The following is a 13,084-nucleotide window of genomic DNA, read 5'->3' as shown; positions in this document are numbered from 1 at the left end:
TCAAATGGGACTAGAGGTAGGGGAATGTCTAGACATTTAATTCCATGGGTGTATAGTCCCAATGCAGAAATGACCAAAACAGATACACAACTGTTTTATACAACTGTCTTGTGAAGTTATTTGGAGGCCCTGAAAGGTTTACTAATACTGTCATACTGTCAGTATGTGTCAAAAGGGACTTAAGTTAGGCTTTGTGTTCCTATGCCCATCCTTAGTACCACATACTATTGATGAAAGCAATAAAAAATTCATCATGAGAGATGAAAAATCATCTCTCCAATTCTAGCACATAAGTTGTAGCATTATTTCAGTGAATGCACCAAAACAAGTTATGAGGCTTCATTTAAAATTTTTATTTAGCAGCATATACATGAAAGAAATTGTCCTAGTTAAGTTCAACAGAGTTTGTGCATTTTCTAAGGACAGGAAAATCCAGTTGCCAAAATCTTGTAGGAGAATTAATGACACAGTGCAGTGCCTTAGAGAATGAGATGTTAACAAAAGCCAAAGTGACCATCTTCATTTCATTCATAACCTTCAATATTTTCCCTATTTAAAGATACATTAGGTGAGTCAGTTTAAAAAAAAAGATGACATGAACAAGGAATAAGTATACAACAGCCTACTCTTCAAAATATCAAGTACTATTATTGAAGATAACTTACCAATTAAATAACACTTCTTTGAGCGGACAATTTTTTTAGATTGGGAATTTTTAAGTTGTGGCTCAAAATTAGATTTCAGAGAATCTGTGAATTTGTATGGGGGGAAAAATCTTATTTTTTCACTAACCTCTAACTGAGATTTATCATTTCCTTCAGTTATGACTGTAGGAAACAAAACACTACTTTTCTTCACCAGATTGCTCAAAAAATCCATGATGCAAAAGAGGTTAAGAACTTGTTTTTGATGGAATATTCATTTGAAAAAAAAAAAAGTGATTTTGTAGCAACTTCAGAAACAGCCCAGATAAGATAATAACATGTAAATTCAGAATCCTTTGTCAGAGCTTGGGGATCAAATATAAATATTTGACAGCCTTGTGTCTCCAAGTGGTTCCATTTTTATAAAATAGAGGAGTGAGCATAGTATCTATAGTAGTGCAGATATTCAAAGCTTTTGTTGCTGCTTATTTTTATGGAAGGAAAAAAGAAAAATAAGAGGCTTCCTAATGAAAAACGGCCCAATGACTAGATTAACCAACTTTCAATATCATTCTTCAAAGTGGGGAATAAAGTATGTAGCTCAGTTCAGTTGAGACACTTCATATAGGTATGCACCCAGCATTTTGGTCCCTTCTATATAATTATACCTAAAGAAAAACAAGAGAGAATTATCAAGTTTGCTAGTGTTATAACATTAAACATCCATAAGTCTGTGCTGAACATTTTACTCCTAAGATCATCAAAGCATTCCAAATATGCTGATAACACATGAAAACACAATCAAGAGCTTTTTGATAACTGGCAGTTATAAAAGGCAGGAAAAGAAAAAGAGAGAGAGAGAGAGGAAGAAAGAAAAAAGAGAAAAAAAGAAAGGTATGAAGGAAAGAAAGGAAGGAAGAATGAAAGAAAAAAAGAAAAAAGCAAGCAAGCAAGCAAGCCTAGGATAAGCCCTATATTTTAAAAAAAAATTCTTTCTATTCTTCATGAAATCAAAATCTGCTTCACCAATCACTTCACTGGTTTTATCACCCAATATCGAGTGATAAGAAGGAAGAGGTAGGAAGCAACTTTAGCTTCCTAGAATTAGTTATTTTGCTTTTCTTCTACAATTCAAAAATTGTACAGGAAAGGGCAAAGGAATGAAAAAAAAAGATCCTCCATAAGGGCTTGTCTACTATCTATCAAGATATCAATTTTAATCTTTGAGATTACTTAGAAGTTTCTAGAGATTATGGAACTTCATGATAATAAGAAATGATTTTAAATCAATTTAGGCTTTTTGGAAAAGTATATTTTGTTTAATTCTATTTGGACTAACACTGTTAGTTCCAGCCCTGGCTTAAGAGCAAATATCTACCCAAAGGACTTGGTTAAATAGGTAGATGTATAGATTTTTCTAAGATTTATACCACTGGCTTATTGTGCAGGAAGACATCTAACTTTAGACTGAAAGAGACAACCAGCTGTTTTTAAGCCCCTTCAGACTTACCTGTTGAGTTTTTCATTCTGTGAATGAGCACCATCATCTGCGGCTCCAACAGGCAGCAGCATTACATTTTTACCTGTGGCCTCCTGGAAGGTCAAAGTCACAGGAATACTGCCTCCTTCTCTGGTCAAGTCTGGTTCAACACCAAAAACTGAAAAGCATGTGGAAAAATAGTTAAAAGGCTATTCTTTTAAAAGAAAACAAAAAATCTAGGATATACTGTGACATATTTAACATGTATAGGACTGCTTGCCATCTTGCGGAGGGAGTGGAGGAAGGGAAGGGAAAAGTCGGAACAGAAGTGAGTGCAAGGGATAATGTTGTAAAAAAATTACCCAGGCATGGGTTCTATCAATAAAAAGTTATAGTTATGAAAAATAAAAAAATAAAACAAAAAGAAAACAAAAACCCTTGTTTCTAATGTTGATTTCTATAATTCAAGTTGTAAAATTTTAAACCTTTTATTTTGGAAAGTTTAACAGTAGTGCTTTAACAGTAGTAAAGTATGGATCTCTCAGAGGTGAATTTGTGGTTTAAGGGATAGAGGATGGCAAACACTTTAAGCAGTGATTGGTAAATCAATTACATAAGAATATATACATATACTATTTCTTGGCTAAGAACAATGAATACCAGGGACCAAGAGAATGATCTTGTAAAGGCTTGGATAAATTTAAAATCAGAGAAAACTTAAAAAAAAAAAATCAATAAAAGGCATTTGTATTGTTGGAAGGAGTTGCCATGCTGTAGATAGCATGAATTTTTCAAAACATAAAAGAAAGAAGCAATGTAGCATAACACTTGGCTACCTTACTATAGCATTATAGATAGAAAGCTGGTTTTTGAGTTAGGAAAGTCTAGAGTTCAAGTTCTGCCAAGAACATATAGTATGCTGTAAATGTGATTCTGGGCAAGTTACAACCTCTTAGTGTTCCAAATAATGCTCTAAAACCATAAGCTGCAGATGTGCGTTGCTAGAAGGAATCTCCTCAGTGGGAGCTCCCTACCAATGAAAGCACAGATCTATGTGGGGAGGGGAGTAAATACACACACACACACACACACACGTATGTATATGTATATATATATACACACACATACACACACACATGTACATATATATGGAGTGTGTATGTGTGTATATCTGGATCCACTTAAATCCTGCTCAGGATTATAATGCCAGACACCTTCAGGAATGACTAAATTATAAAGTCAGTATATTGGGCTTGAGTTTAGATCTGCTATGGACAATTCCTTCTGTAAGGTTAAAAAAAAATCACACCAATCTATTCGACTGCTGGCCTGATGGTGCTGTGAGTCCACAAGCTCAGGAATTAATCACTGACAGATTTCTGAGGAAATGTTTCTGACCTCTTTTCAAGGCTTTTCTCCCAGCCAAGTAATGAGGATGATTGAAGTCGGACACCCAGGGTTTTCCACCATGGCCCATGTATGCCTTGAACTTGTTAGGGCTCTTCAATTCAGTAAACTTTGCATTCAAGTAACTTATAACCTTTTGCACACATAAACAAAAAAATGAACAGTTAGCCATAAACTTGACACCAACTAGGATTAACAATTAACATTGGGTTTCGACTAGCCTGCTTAATATTGTTCTTCACAGATTTCAATAATGAATGAATGTCACTAAATTATTAAGTTGATTTCACTAAAAGGCAAAACAAGAATGGATGATTGTATTGACCTAAAATTATATTAGTTTTCATAATTTAAATGAAGATGTGCATCTTAAGTGAGGGCAAAAATGTAATGTTCCTTTATTCCCATTTTTATGGTGAACTCAAGCCATAAGTCTCACTTAATTTAAACTAAGATTTCCAGATAATCTAAAAGGGTGTAGGTGATTACTAAGCATTTACCAGATGCTAAGTGCTACAGATGATCACTGGCCCTTACAGCTAATGATATCAACAGTTCTAAGCATATTCACTAGTCTCCAATAACTATACTTCTCACAAGATTTATAAGTCATCTATTTAGCATAAATAACTAGAAAAGAACTGGTGATGACCATCTTCCAAATTTGTCTGAATAAGAAACCACTGATCACAAATCTTTTGGCTTCACTTTCCAAGTAGAATTTGTAAAACTTTTGCTTTTCTTATAATGTAACTATTATTGACATTGTAACTATTGACATGTTTGTCTTCACCATTGACATAAAATTTGTTACAGCAGAATATATATTTGGGAACTTTAAATCTTCACCACAAACCTAGGTTCATTTCGGCAATACAAGGAGAGGCTACATTTCATAAATTTAAGTTCAACAGTGTTGACTGTACTGTGAGCAATTATTTAAATATACTTTACATATAAGAACACATTTATATTGGTTATTTTTGATAACTTCTTGCTCACTCTTGGTAGTTTGTAACTATTTATTCATTTCAGTATTCATGACATGTTCCCAATTAATTTCTAACAACTGAGTTTGGGGAAATTAAAGGTTGAGACCCTGAAGGCTTAGGTTTAAAGAAGTTGGACAACTATATTATTATACAGTGAATTTCATTCCAAAATACCTGTGCTTCGACAACCTCAGGTACCATATTTGGCACCAATCTTATCGAGAACTTCCCAGTCACTTTCCTAGGAATCACAGTTTTAGCTCCTGTTCCAGAGAAGGCTCCTTCAATTCCATGGAGAGAGAGGGATGGGAATCTCCATCTGTGCATTAAGATTTTTTCCTGTAAGAGAAAAACCACATTCCTTAATGGGGTTAAAGAAAGTAACTTTGTTTGCTTGTGTCACTTTGTGTTATTTTACAAATGGTAAATAAATATCTAGTGAAAAATGGCAAGGTAGCATGAGAGAGTAGGAAGAACCATGGAGGTAAATTCAGAGAACCTGAGTTCAAAACCTAGTTCTGGAGTTTATTCCTACTGTAATACTTTGAACTATTCACTACATTTAAGAGTTTTTTTTTTTAAATCTCTAAAATGAGGAGCATTTGACTTGATCTCTTATGATTCCTTTCAACTCTAAATGCTGCAATCCTATAAGACTTCAAGGAAAAAAGTGCACGTGTGTGTGTGTGAGCATGTATATGTATATACATTATATAATTCATAACTATCTCTAATGTAATTTTCACACATCATATTTTGTGTAATAGAAGAAGGAACTGCTAGATTTAAGTCCTGCCATAGACATGTACCATAACACTAAGCAAGTAACTTCACTTCTCAGGATTCTGAGAAACCTTTTAAGATGCTTAGATCAGGAGTTCCTGAGGCTAAAGAAATGATCCATCCAATATGCTTCTAGTCTACTCTGGTACATATCCAGAGGAGGTAACAATGGTGGCAAAAGAATTTATAAACCTAACCATATAAAGATCAACTGGAGAAACTTGAGGAAGAGAAGATTCAGGAAAAACAAGATTAAGTATTCGGAATACTAAAGAGTGTCATGTAAAGGAGGGCTGATTTCTGGTTTTTTTGGCCCCAACAGATAGAATAAGATTTAATGGGAAACTAGGCCACCACAGACTTTTAGTCTTACATAAGGAAAAAATTCTTAATTGGAGCTATCCAAAATGGGAACAGATTGCTCCAAGGTGTACTCAGAAAGTTTTTGTCACAACAGGTTTTAAAAAACACTCACCCCCAACAAGCCTCTTCCTGAAGACTGCATTCAATGGGGGCGAGATTAAGCCCCTTCTGATTCAGCAATGCTATAATCAAAACCAAGTTGAAGTTCTGAAGAAGGGTAGCAGAGAGAAGGGACCATGAGCTAAGCACCATCAGCCTGGGCTTTATTCCTTGATTTTTCAAGATGCAATGCCAAATTTTCATTAAGCTAAAGGAAATAATTATCATCATGCCTGGCATTTAGGGCATATAGAAAGCATTAAAGATTAAGTGTTGTAACATTTTTACTAGTAAAAATCTTCTTTCCTCATTTCTAAAATGAGAAAGTTAATACTTCTGGTTTCATGTATGCACTCTTGGGGAACAGCAGGATTAAAGATAGGAGAGAAGGGAAGAATTAATACTTTTTAAGATGTAGGAGCCTTTGACACAGTTCACTACAAGCTACTAGCTCACAGAATGTTCATCAGTAAATGACAATTACTTAATGTTTCAATTTCTCTTCATTAGTGAAAACAGATTAATAAAACTGTCTCTAGTGGATTTAAGAGATTCTTGAAAAAAAGACTTATTATCAGAGTGTCTCACTTAGCCAGTTATGCAAAAAAAAATTTTGGCATGATGAAATAGAAATTTTATGTTGGCATTGACAGATTTCAGATCTGAAATATATAGCAGTCTCAGTCTAATAGAAAATCATTGTATTGAAACAAAACCAAATCTTTGCAAAGAATGTCATTAAATTTTAGTCTTAGAATATAGCTTAGAAATCATGTAAGCCAACTCCTTCATATTAGAGTGACTAGAGCTGACTAGAGCATATTAGAGCTGACTAGAATGGTTGATATTTCCAAAGTTATTGATTAAAACCCAGGGCTCCTAACTTTCAAGCCAGTTTCCACAATGCCACATTGTCTCTAGGATTTATTTTGAAATAGTCTATTAGCTTTGAAATATTTTTACTATCAAAGTTCTTTCTATTATTATAAATGCAAAGATTCTAGACTAGGTCAGCAGTTTGCCTTTAAAGAAGCTGAGAGACAAGCGTTAGAAACTAGAAGGTTATGGGCCTGCACCTGTTCTCTGACCAGCTGCCCTGTGTACTTCTACGCCAGCTGGCCCTACCGATGCCTTTGATCAGACAAACACAGGCTCTCGTCCTGCCAGACAGAACTTCTCATCCCACTTCCTCCAGGACCTGAGGCTGGTTTAATTTACATACCTTTACACACTGGCACCAGCTATGTCAATGCTTGAGTGTCCTATTGAATCCAGTAATGTATTTGGTGTGGTGGCTCCTAAAATTTGAAGGCACATGATATGTGCGTCCCTCCTTATCATAGGATTAACCAAACTGTCACCAGCAACTAACCTATGACCTTCTGACTTCTGAACTCTATCTAATGATGACCTGATTATGCCTGCCTGGTGATCAGTGAACTGGTAATCTCCTTTGCTTGCCTGCCATCAGTGCAGTGAGCTGAAGTACTTTTGCATTTGTCTTACTGTGTAACCAAACAAAAGACAAAGAAATTATTGTCCTTCACTTCACTTCTCCCCCCCACCCAATTTGGGTGAAAGTGGTTTTAGAATTTGCATTGAATAGGAATAAAACAATCATCATCCATCTTTGGCTGTGTCTCTCTGTTTCTGTGTCTCTCCATCTCTCTCCCCCTGTCTCTCTCTTCCTCTTCCTCTCTCTCACTCTGTCTCTCTCTGTCTCTCAATGTACTATGCAGTCATGCATTATGGATATACCTCTGGTAAGGGATGTCATTGGAGAAGTGATTTGGAAAAGTCTTCCCAATCTGACATGCTATTTAGTCACTACAATGCTCTCAAAGGGCAGAAATTGAAACTTTTTTTTATGTTGCCTGCCAGAAGAAAGCAATGAGAGAAAGGAAAAATTAACAAGGAATTTTGAAAACTAATGGAAATAACAAAACTGCAACACTATTTAAAAAAAAAAGAAAACAAAAGTCTGAGTTAAAATTACCAAGCCTGTATTTTACACCTCCTTAAAAGATTACAGGAAATGAGATTATATGAATTATGTATCACATTACTAGAGAAACTGTTCAAATAATTTTTTAAACTTCCCTGTATAGAAAAATCATTAAGGATATAAAAGTCATGCTTTGCTTATTTGCTGGATATATGTAAGAAAATTATAGATAGAGTGTAGATAGAAAATTGTAGATAGAGGAGATACTTTTACTGTACAAGGGTGCTATAGCAGAAAAAAACATTTTTGAAAAAGTAGCATTTTATAATTTCAAGTTTTATTTTAAAAAAAGAACAAAGGAACCCTTTATTTCATTACATGATTTCTTTTTTTGGTGGTTGTCAAGAAACAAATGCTCAAAAAAGTCTTTTTGTTTTTCTTTTTAATTTTTCTAATTATTGGAATAAGTCTAAAGAAAAGAGAGTGTCTTATTTTTCTTATGGTCAGTTAGTAAAATCAAATTGTCCCTCTAAGAATGTATACTGCTCTACCCAATGTGTGAGAAGATAAGATATTTGCTATGTTACTTTGATGAAATTAGCTAATTTTGGGGCAGTTAGGTGGTGCAGTGGATAGAGCACCAGCCCAGAAGTTAGGAGGACCTGAATTCAAATCTGGTCTCAGATATTTAATACTTTCTAGCTGTATAACCCTGGGCAAGTCACTTAATCCCAGTTACCTCAACAAAAAATTTTTTGCCAAATGTGATACTGTTTTAAAAAAAAAGATAACTCTTCTATCTTATGCCAGACTAATTCATTTTTTAAAATTTTCATTCTTTTAAAATCTTAAATGTTTCATGTACTCACTCAACCAAAACCCAAAAGATCTCAGTCAAAAATTATTAATTCTCTTTTTCACTATCAGACTAAAAAAAGTTAAAAAAAAAAAAAAAGTGTTGTCTTTCTTGGGCTTTTAGTTACTGAATGAATACATTAGACACATTTGGATTTTAGTTGTAATTTTACATAGCTTGCTTTTTTGTTGTTTGATTCTTTGCTATTTCTATTAACCTATACTGTTATTTTAATATCATAGCAACCTACTTTTAAAGAAGAAGAAACTAAAAGGTTAATATTCTGTTGGCAGAAAGAGATCCATTCTCTGGTCTTGGCCTTAAAAAAAAAAAAAAAGGACTCAGGGTTCCCTGTTTCTATAAGGACTTGATATGACTCTAAAAAAGCACCCAATCTAAAGCAAAAATTGCAAAGTGACAGATCAGTAGGGCAAGAGAAAATAAAATTCTAATAAAAAACAAAAAAATTATTTATTAAAATGGGATAAAGGCTCCATAAACCAAGAGCTCAACCTGTTAGTAGAAAAAAGCTAGAACTTAATTTTTAAGCTATCATGGATTGCATCAATTCTGCTTTATCAGTATGAATTAAATACATCTAGAACTTGTTGCTTCCAATACTGTAGATCACAAGGTATAAATAACTTGGAGTTACTAACAACTCAGAGGCTAAGTGACCTATTCATGATTATCTGACTAGCGTCAGAAGCAGGTTCAAAAAAAATATCTTAATACCTTAACCATTGTTCTGGCAGTGAGATGAAACTATGTGGAGCTATGTGAAAAGCCACTGAAGACTATGCCATGGGCCAAGTTTCTATTAAGGATTCTGAAATTGATTATACATTGTCTGTTTGCCTCCTGTGACTCAGACAGTTCCAAGAAAAAAATTCTGTTTGTTTTTCCAGCCCTCTTGGCTTTTTGGCACTCATGAGCATAGGTCAGATCTCAGATGGACAATTAAGTTTGTGTCAACAAGACAGAAATGTCAGCACAGTACTCTGAACCCATACCTTTGAATCATGTAGAAGTGTCCTTGCTCCAACATCTTTTGCATATTCCTCCAAATCGAAATCAATCTTTTCATACAGCAAAAGTTCCTCATCAGTAACAGGAGCCACTGCTTCATTAATACCAGGGATGAGAATGCGTCCCTTTTTGTCTGTCAAGCAGCCTGAAGAAAAATGACATAATATGAAAAGCTCTTCATGAACATCCAATACCATACTACAATGCCTGGCACACTGTAGACAAGTAATAAATAATTGCTGACTTGAGTACATGATTTTCTAAGTTCTCTGATGTCTCATTGTAGCACAAAAGCAAATATGAATTTGTAAAGATTATACCAATGGAACACAAGCTCTGCTTAGCTCCAACCAAAGTGAAAAGACCTTGAGTATGACATAGTAAAAATTGGTCTAGCCTACCTGAGTTCCAGAAACAATCACCAAATGGTTGACACAAATGATGTTGTGTTTTTTTTTTGCCTTGGTTCAGTGAATCATTTAGTCATTTATCAGTTTTTTTTTTTTTAATTTAGTGGAATTTAATTTTAAATTGAAACTTTTTAGTTTCAAAACATATGCAAAGATCAATTTTCAACATTCCCCTTGCAAAAACCTTGTTCCAAATTTTTTTTTCTCTCTCTTCCTTACACCCCTTCCCCTAGATGGCAAGTAATGCAATATATGTTAAACATGTACAATTCTTCTAATACATATATCCACAGTTATCATGCTGTACAAGAAAAAAATGATAAAAGAGTTTTAACCACAGGAACTCATAAAAGAGGGCAGTTAGGAGATACAGTGGATACAGCTGCTCTAGGCTAGAGTCAGAAAGACTCTTGATGATTTCAAATCAGGCCTCAAACCCTGGGCAAGTCATTTAATACTATTTGCTTCCGTTTCCTCAACTGTAAAATAAATTGGAGAAAGAGATGGCAAACCAATCCAGTATCTTTGCCCAAAAAAAAACCCAAATGGGATTATAAAGAATCAGACATGACTAAAAAATAACAACTTATAAAAACATCTCCTAAGGTAGATAAGGGTTGTGTCCTGCATGAGGAGAGAGTACCCTTCATGAATAAAGTTAGAATTTTTTTGAAGTATGTATATATGTGTGTGTGTGTGTGTGTGTGTGTGTGTATGTATATATACACACATATATATACACAATATACAAACATATATATACACACAGCATAAAATTATTATATATAACAATATACATTTATTATAAAAATCCTTAGGAATCATTCTATTCAGAGAATAAACAGTGAGAGGGGAAAGAATTCACAGTATTGAAGGACTAAGAGAAGCTGTGACATGGTCAATCCAGCATGAGTCTTGATGCTAACACTGCACAGAGAACAACAGAAATGACAATATAAGAGTCCAATATACTTCAGGCTTTTTTCAAAAAAGAAAACTATATGTTTTACAGTGACCATGGTAGAGATAAACAACTTGTAGTTCTATGAGCTAAGCTTCCTTACTCTGCTGTTCCAATAGCAAACCCTTTTAATAGTCATAAAAGGCCTGCACAAAAGTAGAGTTTACCAAGATTATGTGAAAATGTAATACAGTTAAAGGAAATGCACCTGTTTAACATATATTGGATTACTTGCTATCTAGGGGAGAAGGCTAATGAGGAGGGGAGAGAGGAAAATTCAAAACACAAGGTTTTGCAAGGGTGAATATTGAAAACTATCTTTGAATGTATTTTAAAAATATAAAGCTATTATTAAAAAAAAAAGAAATTTAATATAGTTGAATTGAGCTAATTTGGTGAACCAAGGTACACATGTAAACACATTCCTGGCAAATTTTCAATAGTGTATGCAAATAAATCACTGGTGAATTTCACTTAAAATTTTTACCTCCAAATCAACAAATATTCGCTGAGTATTTACCACATTTAAGAAACTTAAAATAAAATGTTTAGAATGGATTATTCTAGTCAAGATAACTTCTACTTCAGTGTAAATAAATGATTGGTTACATTTTATTAATATCCCTTGGTCACTGGGCTTACCCATCAGAGCAATGAGATCTGACATGGCTTCATGCACCGAACCACCATACACACCAGAATGAAGATCTTTGTCAGAGGATTCCACCTGGTTTAAAACAAGCGTATCTTACTTTGATGCTTGGTGGGGAAACTTTTAAAAAGGTGAGTAGAAACTATTTTTGTTCATTAATAAAAACTGCTCTCCCCAGTGTAATGTCATTAATTCCTCCAGTTTTATGAAACTTTAGTGGGAACTGAAAACTAGACACAAAAATCTGAAAGATATCATTAAATATTATTCAAGGAAGCTTCTGTTTACTTTTCAACTTCCCTGGCACACAGAGAGATTCATTTTCATAAATATGATGTCTATATTTGCTAAGGGACAATACTAAGATTTATACTAACACTTCAATTACCTTTCATAGAAAATGAACAGTTCTACATCAGTTTATGTTTTTTGGGGAAATTTTGTTATGCCTTTAAATGACATAACAAATTATATGCTTTCCTACCTTTATGTGTTAAACAGAATTTGATCTTTTCTTGACAATTTAGCATCATTTTTATTCATCTGATAGAAAGTTGTCCAATACTATACTATGATAATTTATGCCCAGGTTGCCTATTCTTATATCAAAAGTTGTTCTTGCTTTTTTTCTGTTTACTCATAAAGAAAATTTTTTTTGTTCTAATTCAGTGATGATAATTCATGACCCTGCTGTAAATCCTATGTATGTCATTCCTTCAGCTGCCTGCTAAGCTCTCCTCTGCTTCTTTTTTGTCTTTCTTTACTGCATCTCTTGTCCATTTTCCCTCTCAGCATCAGAGGGTCTCCAGCCAGGGAGAGTAAGGCTGGCCTCTAAGTTGGTGAATTTCATCCATTATCCTACATTAGGAAAAAACTTCTGGCTTTCAGGCTATTTTCTTTTTTGTTGTCAGAGATAATTGGTTTTGTCTTTTTTAACCTATGGGTTTCAGTCCTGTTTTGGATAGCTGATGCAGCCAAAAGCTTGGCCTCTGTACAACAGAGATATCCAGGACATGAGTAAAATATAATAGTTGTGTGCCCAGAGGAACAAACAAACTGGTTAAATTTATAATCATGACACTATCACATCAAATACATGCATTTTTCTTAATTACATGGGTAAAACAGGAGAGGTGGCCAATGGGTTAGAAAAAATGAAACTCAGAAGCCTACCTCTATAAAAAAGTAGCAAATTCCTCTGAGGCCATACGTAATACAGGGCTTCTTTTTTCCTAACCAGTAGTTGTCAGAGATACAAACATAATCCACATCTTTGAAGAAAGTGTCTTTTTTGGAGAAAATCAAGTCATCCAGGCCTTCAGAACCAGATTCCTCCATTCCTTCTAGACAAAATTTGACATTGACTGGGATATCCTTTGGAAATAAAATAAGAAATCTTAGTAAATATTCCAGTTTCTATTTTTACAGTCTTAGGAACATTATAGAGAAAAATATGTTTCAAA

The 13,084-nt window shown here is 34.1% G+C and overlaps 1 protein-coding gene across 1 annotated transcript in view; it reads right to left on the bottom strand.

Annotated features, from left to right (window-relative positions):
* Window positions 1-332: 332 nt before the first annotated feature.
* The window catches only part of CNDP2 (carnosine dipeptidase 2), a 35,804-nt gene continuing 23,052 nt past the window's right edge, over window positions 333-13,084 (bottom strand). The window contains exons 6-12 of the mRNA XM_003760098.4: window positions 12,795-12,995; window positions 11,612-11,696; window positions 9,583-9,743; window positions 4,698-4,862; window positions 3,523-3,664; window positions 2,155-2,302; window positions 333-1,312 (exon numbers count right to left, since the gene is read on the bottom strand). Of these exons, the coding sequence (XP_003760146.1) occupies window positions 1,246-1,312; window positions 2,155-2,302; window positions 3,523-3,664; window positions 4,698-4,862; window positions 9,583-9,743; window positions 11,612-11,696; window positions 12,795-12,995 (969 nt within the window). The 3' untranslated portion in view covers window positions 333-1,245. The remainder of the gene's footprint in view (window positions 1,313-2,154; window positions 2,303-3,522; window positions 3,665-4,697; window positions 4,863-9,582; window positions 9,744-11,611; window positions 11,697-12,794; window positions 12,996-13,084) is intronic.

This window comes from Sarcophilus harrisii, chromosome 1, assembly GCF_902635505.1.
Source record: "Sarcophilus harrisii chromosome 1, mSarHar1.11, whole genome shotgun sequence".
Classification (NCBI taxonomy): domain Eukaryota; kingdom Metazoa; phylum Chordata; class Mammalia; order Dasyuromorphia; family Dasyuridae; genus Sarcophilus; species Sarcophilus harrisii.
This window is presented reverse-complemented; position numbering and strand designations above follow the sequence as displayed.